Source organism: Trachurus trachurus (genome assembly GCF_905171665.1).
Source record: "Trachurus trachurus genome assembly, chromosome: 21".
In the NCBI taxonomy this organism is placed as follows: domain Eukaryota; kingdom Metazoa; phylum Chordata; class Actinopteri; order Carangiformes; family Carangidae; genus Trachurus; species Trachurus trachurus.
This window is the reverse complement of record NC_139899.1, coordinates 17,570,775-17,591,929: the sequence shown is the minus strand read 5'-3', so window position 1 is coordinate 17,591,929 and position 21,155 is coordinate 17,570,775. Positions and strand designations below refer to the sequence as shown.

The 21,155-nt window shown below is 39.5% G+C and overlaps 1 protein-coding gene across 2 annotated transcripts in view; it reads left to right on the top strand.

Annotated features, from left to right (window-relative positions):
* Positions 1-21,155, top strand: part of LOC311004972 (glypican-6-like) — a 95,379-nt gene that overhangs the window by 48,990 nt on the left and 25,234 nt on the right. For both annotated transcript variants that reach the window (XM_083997224.1, XM_083997223.1), the window contains 2 exons: positions 13,744-13,874; positions 14,545-14,688. In XM_083997224.1, coding sequence (XP_083853350.1) covers positions 13,744-13,874; positions 14,545-14,688 — 275 coding nt within the window. The remainder of the gene's footprint in view (positions 1-13,743; positions 13,875-14,544; positions 14,689-21,155) is intronic.

The following is a 21,155-nucleotide window of genomic DNA, read 5'->3' as shown; positions in this document are numbered from 1 at the left end:
GTTTTTCAGCATGGATTCATACATTAGCTTAGCTCACTCACATTTTATGTTTTATCATAATTAAAGCCATGTAAAATTCCTTTTATACCCCGACAGGGTGATGTAGGTTAACATGCGCTCAGCAGCCTGTCTGAATGGGCCAGAACAAATCATCCAGCCTCATCAAGAAGAGAGTCAAATGTCATTCAGAAAATACTTCAGTCGAGAGGCGTTTCTATTAAGGATACAGTAGGAGTTTAAGTCAGTGTTATTAATGTTTAAAATAGATTTAATCGACTCTGCAGCTGATCTGACAAAGGAAGAGAGAGACAGAGAGCACATGAGTGGGCGAGTGAAGGAGAGCGGGTGTATCGGAAGAGAACCAGCGTATCTCTATTTGGCACTTATGTAATGTAATTGCGTATGGAACTGCAGTTGCAGACTTCAGTCGCTGTGAAAGGTGAGAGCTGCAGATTAACCTGTGACAGCAGTCGCCTATGAGATAATCAGTTCTGGAGGAAGTAGTCTGATCCTTTACTTAAGTAAAATCGGCTATAAGTGAAAGTCCTGTATATTATAGGATTAGATTATTATTACAAATATCCCAACTGAAAGTAGCACTATATAGGTTCCAGTAAATTTAAACTGGTCAATTGCCTTATCATTTCAAGTCAAGTTGGAGAAGTTTAATTTTTAACAAAACTTTATCCTTCATAAATATTTCATTCTGTATTCTGTAAATTTTTAGCTATAGCTGGCAGATAATTGTAGCAGAGAGAAAATATGAAAATGAAAATATTTCCTCTCTGTAGCAGAGAGAAAATATGAAATGTGAAATGATAATATTACCATTCTAAAAACAAAGGTGCAAAGTGCTTTACAGAAAAATCGAAGCAGATAAAAGAGCAGGACAAAGAGTCTGAGCTAAATAAAAAAAAGGCTATCATCTATTAAGTGGTATGAAATATAGTCTTGTTGTGCACAGTACACTGGTGTCAATGGGTTATAGTAAAACATAATAGACAATGACAAAGGACAGTTATGTATTATAGTTTACAGCATTTGTGCAGATTCTGAAAACATGAGCTTTTCTTGAACCTATACTGCACTGTTGATTAATGTCTTTGGTTGTCATGGAGAGTCTGGTGTAAATGACTTTTGTCTGGCATACTGTCTACACTTTTCTTGATGAACCTTAAAGCGTTGATGGTTTACCATAATGACCTCTAAGAAAAAGGAGGGTGTTAAAGCTGATTTTCTTTTTTCAATAATGAATTAGCCTACATTGTAAAATCAGAGCTACAGTGGATTGAAAATTGAATTAAAACCTAAATTCTCACGTGTACCCACAAGTCTTTATGTTAAAGAGGAAATAAGCAGGATTTTTCCCATGGCTGTGCTACATTATAACCTTAATTAAAAAGCTCCGGAGTAATTGTGATAGTTAACTATGACTTGTGACTTGTTACGAGTGAGAATGGAGGCTCTCCGTCATCCACCTGCCATCTCATGGCTGAAAACCAACCTTAAAGGGAGGTAGACACACGCACATCCATGTTACCAGGTGCTGAGTCCAAATCATGATCAAGAAGAGAGAAAAAGACTTGCAACACTGTAACTGCTCCCAATAAATGTATTTAATTTATTATTTATTGAATCATATAAGGCGGACAACATTTCGACCAAACCAACCTGGCAACATGATGTGTAGTACTTGGCCGCCGTCCCGGTGTCCCAGCTCTTGTCTCTGCGGCACCGCGACACAAACATGCTCTGTAACCCGTAATCTTTTGTTTATGACAGTTAAGACTACACAGATATACACATCGTAACATCATATGTTGTCCACTGCTCCATTAATTGATTTTTCGCTGGCTTTGTTAAAAACAAATGCACATGGCCGAGATGAGGGTTAGAAAAACAGCAGAAAAGCGACCAGACTTGCATACCTTAGTTTAAGTGAGCATATCAACTTCACAGACATCTACAGTATATAAGGCATACATTTCTATTGAATAAGACTTTTCAAGTGATCAGCCATCATTGTCTTCCCATTAAATGGTGCCCAATTTATAACATAATGTCAAAAGAAAATCAGCAACTCAGTGGCGTCTTCTGTTCTGTTCGTGTTTTTCCATGCTGTGAGAGGTCTTACTTTCTATCCAGAGGATATATGATTTAGAACAGCGATGGTTAGAACAGTGCTGCCTAAAAGCCATTTTATCCCCACCTCTGCAGCTAAATGGATTTCTAATGGTTGTTTGCACTGTCTAATCTCTGTGGCCTGTTTCACCACCCATGGGCAAAAGGTTAAGTAAATTCGAAGCAGCACTGTAAAAGAAAAAAATATCCCCTATTTTAGCACTCAACATATTGTTTGTCAGTATTGCATAAAAAGTCAGACTGTTTATGAAAGTAAATTGTTGTAAAATGTCCTTATTTCTTTGAACATGTGCAAAACTCATCTACACTATTTCAAAGTTTAAAGTTAGCTGTTGTCGCATATCTAAGGAAAGACATTTCACCGGAAAGATTTACAACGAAATCGTTGCACTTCGTAGCAAACAGTAAACCACTCAATCATGTGTCCTTTTGAAAAAAAGCAGTGACGGTGGACTGATGATTTGATCGGTTTTCATCTTCAGCGTGATGACATTTACTGTCACCAACAACCTCTACAGATTTTATCATAGTTGGACAGATCGCTGTTGGTTACCAGCGTTTTGTGAGCGATGTTGAGATTTTAATTTAAATCTCTGCAGGGAATTACAGATTTCCCAAATTGAGTGATTATTATTTTATGTTCTGAATGTTTTTTGTGTTCAACACTCTGACTTGTTCAGACTTGATCTTCATACTGACCATTGTAATTTGTTTTTTTCAGATTTTGTGTGTCCTTATAATTTATAAACATATTCAATGAATGCAAACATATTTTCAGTGAGTGTCGAACTGAACTAAACAAATCAGTTTACCAATGATGAACGTGAGCAGCATTCATACTGGTGAAATTGAGCTCCACTCACGTTTTATGACAGTTTTGTGGCATGCCACATGACAACTTGATAGGCACGGCCCAGCATCAACAGTATGCTGCTGCAGTATCGACAGTACAGACACATCCACCACCGCTGACGACAGATTGTTTGAGCGTTTAAAGCAGTTTTATGAACAAACAAGTGAAGACAGCCAGAAAAAAACATGTTTTTATGCAAATTGTGCCCACCAGGTATTTCCATATACAAAATATCTCAGCTTCACTTCATTTTGTTTTTCACTTTAAGCAAAATATATTCTCAACCTCAACATTGCTCTTTAGTTTGGGAGTGGCGATGATTTGGGGTTGGTGATGGAGAGTAGAATCAGGCTCTATTGAAAAAGAATAGCAGCCTATTTATTTAAAAAAAAAAAAAAAAAAACAGAACACGCAAATGTGAACCATTTCAGTTTTAGAGCTGTGAACTTAGTTCAAATAAAAAAATAAAAAAAAAATAAAACTGAAACTGAACCATGAACATAGTTCATTTTCATCTGTGTAAACTGAACTTTGAACCAACTAGTGAACTATAGTGCAACACTGCTTCTGCCTCATTTCTCAGTGAAAAAGCACATTGTGCAGACAAAGAGGCTTTTGTACAATATAACCAAACTATTGGCAACTTTTCACATCAAGGTCACTGAATTATTAAGATGATTCAGCTTCTGCAGTGAAGACTGCGCCTTAAACCATTTTAACAAAATCAACATTTGAGTGTTGTTTTTGTCTTGCTCTGTTTGATCTGACTCTTGGAATAAGGAAAATTTGTTTTTCTCAATAGTGTTAAAATGTGTTGTCGTTGACAAAATTAAAACAATTTACCTTGAAATAAGTTTCAAACGGTGGTTGAGGTTTACTGACCTTGCATATGAATAAGATTATATTGAATAATGAAAATAATGTTTTATTGGCTTTTTCCACAGTACATTTGAAAGTGCAAGTCATTTTCCCATATTGTCGACATTGTTGAAAAAGTGGATACACCAGTGGCCATGAGTGCATTTATCACATTGTTGGCACATTGCTATCTTGAGGCAGCAGAAAGCAAGCGCACAATTGACCAATGAAAAAGACTTTTGAGGTCAATGGCACAATATTTCACTGTTTTTAAGGCTCATCAAGATGCAAATATACACTCTGCACATGTATTCACCACAGTGCTTTGTTGTCATCACCTGTGGACTAAATTTTTCCCACCACCATTTCATATTTTACCTGAAACTTCTCATAGTATAACATGAAAGATTAGTATTCTGTGATTAGTGCTGTTGCTTCACTATTTATGTACGGTGGACTGATTTGTTCGGCCCTTTCTTGCCGCTCTGAGTGCACAGAGGGTTCACTGGCCAGTTGTCATACGTAATTAACTCACCATAAATAGAACCTTATAGGAAACATACTGTAGCAATGCACCAAGGTGCAAACAAGTCCATTTTGAACCATGTGCCTGGAGCAGCAACAGTTTTTTTCATCCATTGAAATAACAAAAGTGGATATGGACCCGCCCTAAGTGCACTAGAATCGTACACTTAACACCATGCACTTTGGGTTGTTAAAATAGAGCCATGAGTCACTGATGCTCCCATCTGAGAGAAAACAAATAACTTGAGACCTGCGGGGCTGAGGAACTATATACTTTCCAACAGGAGTTATTACAGGCACATTATAGACCCTGCCTGTATTAGCCAGTTACATCATCTGTCCTAAGAAGTCAAACGAACATTGTGGAATATACTGTGCTCACTGACAAGGCAGCAGCGGGTGAACATTGTGCCCTCACTCTGTTTAATGTGCGAGAGCATCTGTAGCGACAACATTAATTTCCATTTTGTTTTAGACTTTCTTTGCTTGCCTAATCACTCACAGTTACATGAAGATGTGGTTGAGCAGATCTAATTACAGATTCTCTTCCCACCTGTGCAATTACGAATTTGTAGAAAGAGAGAAATTTCTGTGAAGGGAGAGAAAGAGAAAAATGTTTCTCTGTGGTGTGTTTGTGAGCAAGACCTATCATTGTCTTTGCTCGGAGCTGTTCGGCTCTTGAGCCCGTTCACGTCACATCTGAGCGCTACCGTGGTGATATGCTTCATAACATGTGGCTTTTCAGAAGTGCAAACAAGGACGCCGACTGCGGTGGGTGGTGGTGATGAGGGGTGGTGGTTTGTGTCTTCAAATTCCATGACATCCCCAAGTCCATTAGTAACACGATCTGCTCATGAATGGCTCATTATTGGATTATGCTGCTTAGTTTCATTAGCAGTGCAGCGCAGTATCAGTGTTGCTCCAGTTTGGCTCCTGCATTATGCTTACAGTTTAGTGCGCTGTTTTCTCCTCCATTACAACTTTGTACATGAATAATGGGAAAAGAATGATGATGGATGTTTTATGCTTTAATTTTTGAATAAGAACAGAAGCCTTACAGCCATGTTTTGGTCCAATCCATAGATGTGGAGATATTTAACAAGATATGTAAAACACATAAAATATTGACAGAAAATGGTCACTTGATAAATGGGGAAATGGAAAAAGGAAAAAATAATTCATCCTCTAAAAATCTTGAATATGAGATATGAATGTCTGATGTGAAGATCTGTTTAATTAGTGGCAAAACTGCCACACTAGGAGATAAAGGAAAAGTCAATTTACCATGTTTCCATCCACTTGACGATCAAATTATCTGAAGACTGGAAAAAAACTAAATGTGAATAATGCCGGTTCAAGTGCGTTTCCATTCTAAGACTTTTAAAATCGGATAAAAAGCCAATGCGTAATGACATGTGCTGTTTTGCGATCATATTGGTGTATCGAAACAAAGGTGTTTCCATTCATTTTTGTACTAAATCGACATCCATCCTTCACCTTTAACCGATTATCCGAGGTCGGGCTGCGCACAGGCCAAGCTGCTGGAGTCGTTGCCTGGAAACTACTGAGCCATACGCATGCCAGCCAGTTAAATTGGTAAATACGCTGTTGCACAAGTTATAGGCTATAGGCTGGTGCTTATAATGCCACATGCCTGTCATCAGAAGACAGTGGCGTGTAAGCACCTTTTGATGCAGATGCACTGCATGTTAAATAGCCTACTACGGACACTGGAGGAGACTGCCACCAGTGGTTTGTGAACGGCAGCAGTTTTGTGAGATTGTGACACGTCACATGAAGCCAGTCTGAACACCTGCATCTTTCTTTGTTTACTCCCACCGTGTTGTTGAACAGCCGGGAATACGTAGCGGAATTGACATAAAACATGATCACAACCAGGCGCGGCGCCAGGATTTCAATTTTGGACGGGCCACAGTAATTTTGGATGGGCCACTACTTAGGAAAAAATAACACTAACATACATAGAGTTGGAAATTATTCCTGAATGACTCGTTCGTGTCTATATTGCCTTGAAAGCACACATCTGCTGAGACCTATGCCTGAGACGAGCTTTGACAGCGCGGTGCGCCGCTCTCTGTCCCGTTAAAAGTTAATCTAGCTCACCCAGCGGACCTCTCTCTCTCCTCGTCTCTCTCGCTCTCGCTCTCACTGTCTCTCTCCTGTTACTTATAGCCTATGTGTTTAACCAAATACACGAAAAGCCAAATCAAATCAGAAATGCGTAGCCCACTTCTTTTTTAAGTCACAGACATTTATTTTCATAAAGTAATAAAATATCTCGACATTTTGCCATCGTTAACATTGAGACAAAAGGCTGCAGGAATAGAAGAATTCGGCAAATCATCTTATCACGCAAAAAGGCACAACAAACAGGTTTTGCACAATGGTTTGCACAGATAAGTCTTAAAATATGTGCAACACCTTCTCATCACAATCCACGCCATCTACACAGTTACGTTATCAGCTGTTATTAAAACCCAACTCATCAGGACGCGATATTGGACCACCACTCACATTACACAACAAAACGTTAACAATTAATCCACACTCAAACCGTTAACTGTACTCAACAAGCTGTTATTACAAGGTTTACACAGGGTTCCTACAGCTTAAGCCAAGTTAAATTTAAGACTTTTTAAGACTTTTTTAAAGCCACTTGAAATGAAATTTAAGACTGACTTCACAATAAACACAAATGCAGAAAAAAGAAAAAAAAACACCACATCAATTACATAGGGTTAGGGACAATTTTACCCACTTTCCTATGTGATCCATGATAAAGTGACTGCTACATGAACATTGGATTGTGTCTCTTTCCAGCTGTCCTTTCAAAATAAATGCATAAAAAGTCCGGGAAAAAAAAGGGGGAGATATCGGGAGCTGGTGGCGGTGAGAAATTTAGCGTTGACGGCCGCCACTAACTTCTCTATGTCGGAATGTTACCAATTATTTTGAGATTTGAGACTAATTACAACCATAAAATACCACTTTAATGCCAATTAAGGCCTTATTTTTAGATTAATGAATTCAATGCCTTTTAAGACTTTTTAAGGATCCGTAAGAACCCTGTTACATAACAGACAACCTGGGCCGTGTGTGTGCGTGTATAGACCCTTTCAGAGAGTATAAACAAAGACAGGTGTGGCTCATTAGAAAACGCTCTGCTACACTAAATTGAATGGAGCCTTAATTAGTATCCTCGGTAACACCTGTATTTGTTTATACTCTCTGAAAGGGTCTATAAGAAAGGGAGGGAGGGAGAGAGGAAAAAGTAGGTAAAACCTGCTAGCTGTTAGCTACCGTAGCTCAGGCGTCGGTCTCCCGTCAGGTAAAAGCTGCCGTTTATTCCTCAAATGAAGCTCATGTTGAGGCTCTCCGGTACAGTTATCCATCACTGCTGTTGAATTAGCTGCTAAACTGCTGGACGCTAAAACCGAGGGGGCGTCTGTTTGTTTACAATTCACGAAAGCAGCGTGAATGTACGTGCCGCTCACACTCAGTAGAGTTACGCAATGAGGCAGCGTAGCCTCTGCCTCCCTTGGCGGACAAACTGCGCATGCGTAAACAGCCACACACACGTCACACACCAGAAGAGGCAGAGCAGCTCTGTGTCTCTCCTCTGAAATACAACGAGACGGCGAGTGGTTTCTACGGCCGCTGCCTGACCGGAGGTAAACTCAGATGAGTCGCGTTTATTAGACTATGAAAATCACCAAATGCTGACACATTTAAACCTGTGGTAAAGTTATCTGAAATAAAAATAAATAAATAATTAAACCTTAGATTAACTAAAGTTATGTTCACCCTGTCATTTTGGATGGGCCAGTTGTACAAGTGGGTGGGCCCAGGCCCACCCATAACGCCGCGCCTGATCACAACTCACATTTATCCGGCAAAGAACTGTTTCCAACCGCATTTGTCGCATTAACTTTGTATCGATCAAGAGAAAATCCGATGATAGATAGATATATATAGCCTACTTTAATGTCCCCCTGGGTGGAAATTCGGCCTGGACTCAATGCCGCCAGACCCATCAACCACATACACATATACACATAAAACCACCATAGAGAGCACACAATAAGAATTATAAAAAACACAGTAAGATCCTAAAAAATTTAGTGCTATTTTAAGCTCCTATTCAGAACACCAACTGACAGATGCACAAAGGAGTTCTTGTGTCGGTTTAATATCGACCACTGGGCTCTGTATCGCCTGCCTGATGGTAACACCTCACTCTGAGTGTAGAATATTAGATTCTCTTCACCTGTTACAGTACACACCTTTCGAACAGCGATACCGACCGTATTAACTTTTTATCGATATTCATGACATTTAATCGAATGTTACTGTTTCCATAAGGCATTTTTAATTTGATATTAATCAATATTATTATTATTATCAATATATTAATAAAAACGTGTGGATGGAAAAACATGGTTATAGTTATTTAGATTCATCATCTAGGTACAATGAATGCTTGTACAAAATATAACAGCCATCCATCAAATAGATTTTTAGATATTACACTGTGGAATCAATTGGGCAACAGACAGATTTCCATCCTCCATCCAAAGGTGAGACTATACAGTCCTTCTGAAAGCAGGTTTTTCAACAGTCAAGTACATGTTGCAGGAGAGCCCTTGTTGTGTGTCGTTATAGACAACGTGCCCTTTGCCATCCTTGTATCAGCAGAGGTTACTTTTGATATCCAGTATTTTACTTCTCTACAACTGTCCCTAAAAGTCACTGAAGGTTGACAAAGATGATCACCACATTCACCAGCTCCTCTGTGGTAGCCTTGCAGAAAAATAAAAAACAAATACAGTATAATGTAAAAAAAAAAAAAAAAAAAAGTCTGTGTCTGTGTACATACAGTATATTTAAGGACTTTTTTTCTGTCTGACCGCTGCAAAGTGTGACCACCAAATGACAACACACATTTTTTCCCTTTCCATTTTCACACCATTTCATATAGCACCATTAGTTGGTTGACTGACCCACAGATGAGCTATGCTTTACAGAATCCAAATTACACTAGAGCCATTTTTCATCCTGTGGAGTTCTTCACAGGCAAAGAGCCATAGATGGGCTTGTTCACTTTCCTTATTTGTCCTTGTCTGCTGGAGGCTTGCCACTGGCTGACATAGCCTGAATTTAAGTGGACATCAATCTCGATAAAGAGGCAGAGCCCAGAGCAATATTACCTCCACAGATTTTTTTTTTTTTATTTTTTTTTAGCGTTTAGCAAGACAGCACAAATAAGCATGTTTCACACAACAAACTGAAATATTAACCTCCAATGTGAAACAAAATAGTTGGATCGCGATGTGGCTGTGTAGCATGAGTGTCTTTTAGTTTAACATGTCTATATCCAGTAAGGCACAATCGTAGTTGTTTTTTAGAAACCTCAGCTAAGAATAGGACAAGATGCGTGTATTTGCATGGCTGTGTCGTGATGATAACAAGATTTCCTCAGGCTGGCCACAGGCCTATCTCAGCACTGCAAAAGTGATGCAGGGAAAATTTGGCTCAGAGTGGCAGCCAGGCCACTGCGGACTGGACTTCATGCACTCTTCATAAATGAGAGTCATTAATTCTCCATGTAGGTAGAATTTTTCAAATGCAGCACAGCAGCCCACTCTTCCTCTGGGAAAAAGCCATAGCCTGGCCCGACTCAACCCAATCATCACCACTTCTCATTCCCCCGCTCTCGTCTTTCTCTCTTCTGTCTCCTCTTTTGTCTCTGCCTGCTCTCCCACAGTTAGGTATGAAGAAGACAAAGTTCCCAGCTCCCTCTGTTTGTCAAGCCCATCTGATAAGTTGCAGATAAGTCGCCATTGTTGGGGAAGATTGCCATCGCTTCTGATGCTGGAGGCTCTCTTCTTTTCTCTTATTATGAAATATGAGTTGTTCCCACTTGGCTCCCTTGACCTAAATATTCAGTATTTGCACTTGACAGTTTTTAAGCTTTTGCTTGAATTTAGATTTTTTTTTTTTATGTGTGTTTGTCATAAAATAAGCAGACGTACCTGAGGCAGCTGAATGAATTTACATCATAATCAGATTAAACAGCACGCAACGCAGTTAAATTATTTTCAAGAACTACAAAACTGAAAGAAAAGATCCAGCCTTAATTGAAGTTTGTGTCAAGAAACATGACAAGTGATCTGCATCGACAAACAGACAAACTTAATTTTTTATTTGATTTCTCTGCTGGTGCGGGTGTCATCTACTCTTCCATCACAGAGATGCAATTGGAGTGCTACTGTAGAAAAGCCATTTGGCACTGAGATACAGTAGACTGTATATTAAAATCTCAGCCAGCATCACAGGCTATTTGCAATCCACAGTGTAAACAAACACAAGAGCTCTTCAAAGGCTCAGACTTTGACATAATTGGAAAGGAAATGGAGCCAGAGCTGAGCTAATGTTTCCCGGCTCTTTTCCTCTGCCATCACTGATCTGAGGTCCCAGTAGAATGAAAAGCTGGACAGGTCTGCTATCAAAGAACTGCAGTTATTTATTTGGTTTTTTCACACATACAGTACTCGTCTCCTATTTCCTCTGTAAATCTTTGGCCACCCGAGTGTCAGATTGCTTCTCATGACGACTCCTTCTTCGCGTGTATGTTATTTACACCGTTTCCGTCACTGTCCTTTATTCTCCTCTCTGTCTTCACAAATTATACCATTGTCTTTGCGATGGGTGGGGTCATGGGAGCGGCAAGCCAAATTAAATATTGTTTCAAAGAGCAACAAGCTATCGCTACATTTCACTGCAGATTGCTTGAACAGTTAAAGGCACGAGCATATGAGTTGTCATTGTTTCTGTAGTCTCTAAATGACAGGATGACCTTATTTAGTGAGGGGGTAATTGCAGAGTGAGTATGACAGCCTGCTGCTGAGGTCGGATCCTGGGAGGTCTGTGGATGGAGAAAACTCTCCTGACAGACTGTCTAAGTACCATCTCCAGGTCTGGAAGTTGAACAGTTATGAGTTAGTGGTTTGTTGATGTCCACCTCCACCCCAACCCCCCACCCCACCCACCCCAATTCAAATGTAGGACTGATTACAAAGGCTTTGGCATGCAGACATGTTATATACAGTACAGTAGACCCTGTGGGGTTTGGAGCTCTTTAGCTCTGTTTCATGGCACTAATTAACCCACTCAGTGTAGCCTCTAAATGTTTGCCCGATTAAAATCTGCACCTTCACAATTGAAAATGCATATTGATTGGGTAATTTGAATGCAATGCAACTTCTTTTTTTCTTTTTTTTAACAATCTGAGGTGTTAATTGAAAGTGATGAAAACAAATGCACTCTGTGGATATGATAATAGAAAGTGTCTTGTGTTCAACAAGGCTTTCTGGCTTGTGTCCACACAGTGATATTAATGAGCCATTGACCTTTTAGTATTCATTGCCCACAGCCAAGCGAATGTAAATAAGTGCTTGGCTTTCAAAAGTTCTATTGAATCTGTGACTCATCAGCGCTATTTGTTGCGTGCAGCTACAGTAGCGTTAAAAAAAAAGATCCTTGACTTGATTAAATTGATCTACATAAAAATTTAATTTGCCCCAAGAAAGATCCATGCTTCATAAGTTTGTGTTGCTGGACTGATGATGCAAAGGCGACGGTAATTGACAAAACTGTCAAGTAATCAGAAGCCGAGACACAATAGTTTGTTGTTTAAATGACCTCCAGTGAAAGGTTGCATAAAAATGATCAGTATTGTATCAGTATCAGTTTGTCCTTTTTGAATATCAGAACATTGTGATGTCTTCAGGGTTCTTTATGTTATCCAACCAAGAGTGCAAAGCAGGGGTGGAGCCAGACTTGGTAAACATTCAACACTTAGCCCACACAAAAATTAAACCATCACATATTTTGCATAACGCCCAAAGGCTGAGCAAGTTCAATCAAGGGGGACTTAATTTGTGTTAACAAATTAGGTTTATTGGAAAACAAGAGAGGAAAATGGAGGATGTGAGTGTCTTTGCAGATTAGACTTCACTGTGATGCCACCATGTGTGATGTGATATGTGAAATGGGGATGTGGCTGTGCAACATATCGGTGAGTGGTGTACAGGTGTTGGGAGGGTGGCAGTCAGACAGATCTGATTGGTCGCTGGCCACTTTTATTAGACAGACTGAGAGAAAATGACACCAAATTGAAGTTATATAATAAACTTTGTAAAAGTTTGAGGATTTAAGCATTTACCCTAATACAAACAAATATAATTTTGTAATATGCTATAGAAACATTTTTTTTGTGCAATCAACAACATTTTTCTCTTCATCTTTTGTTCTCACTTTCTATGCAAGCTGACAGAGCCTGACACACTGTTACTTGAGAAAACAGTAAGAAATGCAACAAGACAAGGTCAAAACTATGGCCACACACTTATGTGTTTGCTTTTTTTCCTACTCTTTGTGCTCAGATACACAATATTTTAATGCAGTTGAATCCCCAATAAAACTGTTGCTTGTTTTCACTTCTGTTTCTGTTGTCAGAAATGGTGACTGAAACGTGTCCCATTAAGTCTACATGTTAACTTCCAAGCCATTTCCCAGCTGTTGCTCTGCTAAAATCCTGATCTTATAACATCTGACAAAATCACTAACACACAGTTGTCAACACCACTTGTTCACACCAAATCATCTCTAAAGAGCAACAACCACATGGGAAACACTTGGGCTTCCAACCAGCAGTTTAACCACTTCGACAACTTATGCATAGCATTTTGGAAGGCCTTCAAATCCAGAAATATAGAGATAGAGATATAGACACAGCAAATGTACAAAAAAATAATTTAGCTGTGACACATTTCAGTGAATGAATGAGTGAGTGAATGAATAAATAACATAGGCATAAGCGTAATCCTGTTTTGCTTGTTTTTCTGACTGTGTGTTCCACTTTCCCAGTGAATATCGAAATGTGTAATCAGGATAGTTAATGTGGTTTCCCCATTTACTTGTGTTTTCTTAGGTTGCAGTGCACTGTGTTCTCTCCAGTGTTACTAATATTGGATGCTGCCACATCAGACATGACAGGAATGCATCACTGAGCATTTGAAGGGGACCACATAGTACATCTTACTAAAAATATTGACTGAAAATGGAGATGGTCAGTCGCATTCCAATCCAATTTTCCAAATAGATTAAAATCACTGCGTGGAGTGCTTTAAAAGAACGTTCAAGGTTACTTTTGTATGTGAGTGCTTGACCATTTAGATACCAGGAAAAGCTGTTTCTTCAACTGAATGTGTCTCTGTTTGCACCTCCTCCACCCGACATCACCCCACCTTTTTTTTTTTTTTCCCCCACCACTGTTATGACAGATGCCATGCTGCTGGTGGCGCAGAGGCTGGGGGGACCTTTCAACATTGAATCTGTCATGGAGCCTATTGATGTCAAGATTTCAGAGGCCATCATGAATATGCAAGATAACAGTGCCCAGGTCTCCTACAGGGTATGTCAATTAGTTTTATTCCCCAGAGAACTAAAGTAACACCTCAGACAGATTGTTGAAGTCCAACTTCGCACACACCGAAGCGCGAGTGAGTGGGGAGCTGGCTGTAAGTCATACTGCGCTGTGTCTAAGGTGTGTAGTACAACACATTCTAATTATGTCCAAGTTTAGGTCTTGTATTTGAATTATATGTTTTAGTTTGGTCAGAAAATCTTAGTTCAACTAACAGTAGTTAATGTGTTTCCTGTGTTTTACTGCATTTTTTCTTTGCCCACAAAATTGTAGTCAGAAAGAAAAAAAAATGTAGGGTGGTTGTGAAGATTTTTTTCTGCCCACACAGTTTTGAATGCCAGTTTTCATTCAAAGCTAAATGCACTGTTGGCTTTCCCATGCAGCAGATGCAGTTTTGTTTATGGTTTAAGTATATGTGGTGTTTTCCCAAAAGCCTGTAAAAACTTAACTCTATCATCTGAAATAGCATTGGTCACAGCTCCTAGTTGAATCACCTATCAACATGGTTACCTCAACTTGACGTAGAGTAACTGTCACGCTGGTAATTCAGGGCGAATGCTTCACAAGACCTTAACAAAACAGCATGTTTTCCCTATTTTCCGCATCCAAAGTAATTTAAAGCCCTGACAATTGGGTGCCCATGTTTTTGTAATTGCAGGTTTTTCAAGGCTGTGGCCAGCCAAAACCCGCAGGAATGACTAGGTCTGCCCGTGGTGTTTCGGATGTGTTCAACGCCCGCTTCAGGCCGTACAGCCCAGAGGAGCGGCCTACCACTGCAGCTGGCACAAGCCTAGACAGACTGGTAAGGAGACAGAGCCAAATGCTGCTATTTTCAGGCAAGACACTGCTTGAGTGTAAACATCATTTGTCTTTCTGACTTGACACTGTTGATTAAAGCGGGTGATTTGCCATCCTAAGCCCCTGGAGCCGGAAATTAATTCTTTGTACTTGTCCTCCATTCAGGCCCCTTTATTGATTTGTGTTTGTTAACGAATCAACAGTGTTACCCCAAGAGGGCAGTGGAAGGTGCGGTGCACTGCATTCAGCCCCCTTCTCATCTCTGTTTGCTTGGACAACAGAAAAGAAGGGGATGAAAGAAGATAGAGGGATAGATTTTGCGAGGCTGACCGTATCAATTGTTTGCTGTAAAGCACACCTTTATTTTCTATCAGATTAGTTGTATGTTTGCTGGATTGGATCGTGATACATGGATTTCCATCTCAAACAACCTTGAAACCTAAAATGCTGCATCAGGCTAAAGGTTAACATGGAGCTGACAGTCCAATTCAGCTGAGAGACAGTTCTCATCACGGATTACCTTTGCAGCCACACTGCCCTTCCTTTCTCCCCTCTAGCCCTTTTCAAAGTGAATCTTTTCAAATTGTGTCTCAGTTATGTTGGTATTTAGAGCTATTCATACCAGAAAAAGCAGAAACACAAATACTTTTTTTTTTAAATGATTAAATCAGTTTAGTAGTATGGCATTCTCTCCCACAGTGCTTAAAACAGGCTTAATGTCTTACTGCCTTTCTGTCAGGTTAATAATAGGTTATTTAGTTAATGAATACATAATTAGTAAAGCAGCATTTTCCCCCCATCTGGTCTTTTGGAATCCCACAACAATAAATGAGTTATTTGTTTTATTCAATACTAATTATGTTTTTGCACAATCTAATTGGTTCTCCACACATTTTTGATGCCTTATATACAGCAGTTGCCTTTCAAGCTTTGTGTGTCCATCAATGATTTCTTCCACCTACACTGAATTAATTAAGACTTTCTGTTTCCCTGCTTTTATGCTGCAAACCAGAGGATTGTTTGGAATGCGATGCAACACAGTGTAAGGTTTTAAGATTTTATACTCATTTATACTCATATATTTTTGTGTCCTTGCACTATTGTCTGGTGGTGCTGTTTAATGTATTATGGCTGGAAGTGAAAATGCCCATGTGGATGGAGGATCGTATTCCAAGCATTACAGAGGCTTACAGTAAACAAGCATTGCGACCTGTTAATCCCAGTGGTATACGTGAGCAAGTGTCAATTCTAGTCTCATTTTCATCTCACATGGGATTTAGTGTCACATACTATCTGCTCCTTGCCACGAAGGAGCACTTTTCCATTTATTTATCTGCCGGTCCAATACAGGAACTGTTCACTGGTCGATAATGGCCACTGTGGTGTATTATGGCATTGGAGTATCAGTTATTAAATGTGGAATTTTACAGCGGAGGTGCTAACTCCAAAGGGATTGTTGAACACATGCCACAGTGTCGTCGGCGAGTTAGGATTTCTCCCTGGAGATCTAACATAAACCCTCTTCAACCACCATATCTATTCCAGACACAGTCCAGTCCAGGACCCTCAATGCCATAGTTAATAGAGTCAACTCCTCGAGGAAACCAAGCAATCAGCTAGTGACCTGTGCCGTCAGAGGGTAGAACTGTGAAGAGATGGTGGGAAGAGTATTGGAGGCAGGATTTGCTCTAATAGTACAGTCATGTGGGGGCTCCAGACTGTTCATGAATAACAGAAGCAATTAGCATGCTTAGAGACTCCTACAAAATGAAGCTTGGTGACAGGCGCTTCCGTTCAATGGACGATAACTAGACCAGTGTACCTGAGTAGAAAATTTCATTATCAACATTCAAGTTCAGGGTTCAGATATCTTTATTGTCCCTCGAGGGGAGATTTGCTGTACAGTAGCGGGCACGCACACACACAACATATGCGAAGACATTGGACATTAATCACAGCACTAGTGGCAAACAACCGAATAAAAAAGATGTATCTGTTACTTAAAGGTGTCAAACCGTCGGAGTGGTAGCTGCAATAAAGTTTTGCTGTGCAGTGTCGTCAAGGTTTAGTGTTAAGTGTGCTGAAGGAATCCATGCTGATTTGATCAGACCCCTGCAAGCTGCGAATTGTGAGATTTGTGAAAGGTGTTTAGGAAGAAAAAGAACATGTTTTGCTTGTCTCTTGCGCAGTCAGGCTCACATCCATCACTTCATAAAAAATGTAGAAATTTCAGAAAGCATTTTAATGCTTTTTGGAATATGACAACAAAATGTATATCAAAATAACGCCAAATATCTGAATTAAGTTATTTTGTGGCTTCTTGAGGAAACCAAAACTGCCTGCAAACTCAACACTATAAATAGTGTGACATCTGCCTCTGTTCACATCTAGTGGAAATAAAGCATTGATTTGCAAAGAAATCTGTATTATCAAGTCATTGTGGCAATGCATCCACTTTTAACTGAATACAGATCGTCCACTGGTTGTCAAACAACAGCTATGTTTTCATAATAACAAGGTTGTAGCAGAGCCAGGTCAGGTTTCTGATAATGAGCTATGAACAAGATTGTTATATACTATAGAGACTGACCCTTACTGAGCCTACCTTAAGTTGTTACTTTATGATGAAAGGATTAACACAGGGATGTACTGGAGGTTGTGTGGTTATTGGTTAAGCACACAACTGCAGTATTTCCCTGACTGTTTGATTCCAGTTGTCATCATCATCATCATCTCCTTTTCCTGTGTCCTGCCTCTTTTATAATGATGAATTACAATTGAATGTAGAAATGCAATTGTGAAGAGGTGATCACTGCTGGGAAAGTTTAACAAACAAACTACAAAGGCAAAGGACAAAACAATGAACATTTAATTTGTGTAAAATTACATGAGGGAAAAAGACTGGATTTCTTTTTCATCACCCTGTAAACCTTTTGATAACCTTTACAGTATAGATTTTGGTAAGCACTTGTTCCACTGTGGCCTGATACAATTTAAAGGTCCCATTATATCAAGTAAGAGTTCCCTGTTATTTTTATAAAGGAGGTATAGGTCTTATATAGGCAAGGCAATTTTATTTGTATAGCCCATTTTTACAAACAGTTTGTCTCAAAGGGCTTTACATGGCATCGTAACAACACCCTCTGCCCTTAGACCCTCACACCAACTGAGGAAAAACTCCCGGAAACCCTTTTACCCTTTTAACAGGGAAAAATTTGAGAAACCTCAGGGCACACAGAGAAATGCATGCAGCCCATATTCAGAAACTTTGTCTTGAAATGAGCCATGACACTTCTGTAACTTTGTGATGTCACAATAAAGCAGTCCAGCCCACCTGGACCCACCATCTAGCCAAGTTGCTAAGGCTAAGAGCCTCTCTTTCGATTGGCTCAACAATTGTTGCTAGAGCTCTTGAGAGAATCTTGAGTAAGGAGATGTAAAACTACACCGAGACGGTTTTTGGGTACATGAAACCAGTGTATGAAAACAGTGTAACATTTGATATGTGACCTTTAAAGATTTAATTCCAAAAATCATCCTGCATCAAAACTCAATGTTTATGTAGTTGTGGATTATACAGTGAATAAAACAGCCGCAGTAAGATGGCAAAAGTTGCCCAGCAAGCCCTGAATTATCTCGGTTGAGGTCATGTGTTCCAAATATCAAACACATCTGCTGTGTCCTGCAGCTTATCGCAAGCTGTCAAACATCTAACAGTAGGCAAAGGCGTGGCAAGGACACGCAGAAAACTGCCCTAAAAATGCATGTGTGCCCTTGTCACAACCTTACATTTGTACATTTGTAACTTTAAAAAAATTGCATAAATTTCTGTCAAGGTGGTGCAGTTGACATCATTTTATGCTATCCTCAATCTTGAAGATTATTGCTGTGTCAGTACTGACCACCGAGGTCACTAGACCACATACAGTAAGATGATCCTATTGCAGGGAATTTCCATGATGCAAAACATACAAAGAAAAAGAAAACAGCATTTGGATTTGTTATAGATGTTGTACAAAGACTCAAGAACCAAATGGAATGAGTCAGGGTTTATTACATATTAGACTCACACCACATGAAGCATGCAGGATCTTCACCATACGCTGTATTTCTTTTCATTATCGGGACACATGCTGTTATTTGTATGACATATAAATGATAGACTTATAGCAAATATATATAGCAATAGGTGTCAGATGTGTTTCAAACTAACGTTTGTTGCCCTGTGGTTTCTTAGAGCTAAGATGAGCCAAGTGGTCAGTGGGAGGATGCCAACCTAATGTGGTAACCGATTTATGAAAAGAAGCTCATCAGCCATTGTTTTTTAACCTGGTTCTTGCCTCGTCCCTTCATCATGGTACTGTCTCAGTAGGTTGCTGGTAATCTTTTCAAACTGGTTTTAGTCTTTATTTCTCAGGTGTGTATGAGGAATGAAAAAGAAAAAACAGTAACACAGTGCCTGTGGTTTTACCTGAAGCTTCCTGTCGTTCTGCATGTCGTAACTGAAACTGTTCCCTGTTATTTATTTTTCATATCTCTGTGCTGTACATTAGGAATATTTGTAAAGGTGCCAGTCTTGTCTTGCGGCTGCCTCGTGCCATCATTAATGTGACAGCATTTATGTGTTTATCCTCCAGCAGGGACATGACTGAGTTCCTTGTGAGAACACATCTTTGTTGTCCCACACATATCCTGGTTTACATTCTGGCACAGGATAATTACCCGTGACAGTGACACTGCTCAGCCTTGTGAAAGTTGACAACAGTTAAAAGTGTCCTTTGATAAGAACTTCTTGTCTGGATTTACCGCTGGGTTGGTGAGTCAAAGAATGAGCAAGGGATGGCAGGGAGTGCCTGCATTCATTTCTTCTGTTGCCTATAGAGGAGCCTGGAGGAGCGGGCCCACCTCCAGCTCAATGAGCCATGACTGTTTAATTGCCTGACATTCTGTCAGAGCACACACCCTCAAAGCTCTGAGAGAAATGGAGATTTTAAAGTCCAAAGAGGGGATAAAGGCACAACAGACTGTCAGGCTCAGAGGCACATTAAAGATAAGAGGTGGTGCTTTTAATTTGACATTTGTAACAAGTTTTGTGCAGTTCAATTTAGAGGAGTTTTATTGACCCTTTTTGTCGCCCTCCTGTAATACATGGCTCATATTTTATCTGTATGGCACTATAAACAATGAGAGCCAGACACAAACAAGACTATACAGTAGCAAGACCCTGTAGGGAGCAATATTTGTCCAGACTTAACCCTCTGATCCATGACTTTGTGTCGGTTAGCAGTAACAGTGTGGAATACTTATAACGAATCAATCAGATGTATCAGATACTTTTAATTTAAATCATTAAGGCATCATTAGCAACTTGAAGGTTATTCACGTACACACTTCTATGACTATTAACATCACCATTGGCTTTCTCTACCAACCTTGATGAATTCAGAAAGCTCCTCACAAAAAAGGCAAGGTCAGTTCATCTAAATTTGATTTAGACTGAATCTCACACTTTCCAATTACAGGACATAGTTCATCTTCCTGCAACTTTCTAAAACAAAACGCCAGAAAAGAGACAAAAGGGGAGAAAATGAAGTTTTATTATTGATTAAGCTCAATGGCTCTTGTTTGCATTTTCTCCCATCTAATTTTCACCTCTTTCTTGAAATCTGAAATCAGCCATGACATTTTTGATTCTCTGTGCACAGAATATTGAATAACGCACATCAAATGAAAAAGCTATAATTGCAAACAAATTACAGCTCCGCTTTCATGTGTGCAAACATAATTCACTCCCGACTCTCCCCTCTCACTGTCTCTCTGGCTGTCACACCCTCGGTTTTTTTTACTGTTGGATAAAGTAAACAGTTCCTAAAACCAAAGTCAACAATCAACAGTGGCTATCCAGGATGTATTTATGCATACAACCCCAAGGTTAGACTAAACTTGCATCAGCAATTCCAGACCCTTGCTAGAAACAGAAAAAAAAAAAAAAAAACTTCACAAAATATTGTGGAAAATGCTCATCAGGCAAACTGCCGCACACTTTTTGAAAACACTCACAGTGGTTTCTAACCTTGGGTCACAAGATAAATATGAGGGATTGCATGTGGATTAACTAGATAAACAAAAAACTGTGTGTTTATTTTCCAACCTTGGTTAACCTTTTTTTTCTTTTTTCAGTTTCTTTTTGTTTTGGTGAAACACTGCAAACCCCACCTTTTCAGACCTCTGATATTTATTCCAAAAAAAAAATGACCAGGAATTTTTTTGCTGAAAGACACTCTTGGCACTTGGAATAATAATTCCTCTGACATATTCTTTTTTTTCCCATGAGAAATATGGTTACTTTAAATCTTAAAATTATATCTACCACAAAAAAAACGTAATATCAAAACCTGTTGCATGCCGTCACCAGATCCTACTCATTTGCACGTATTAGCTTAAAGCTGCAGTATGGAACTTTTGTCTCCC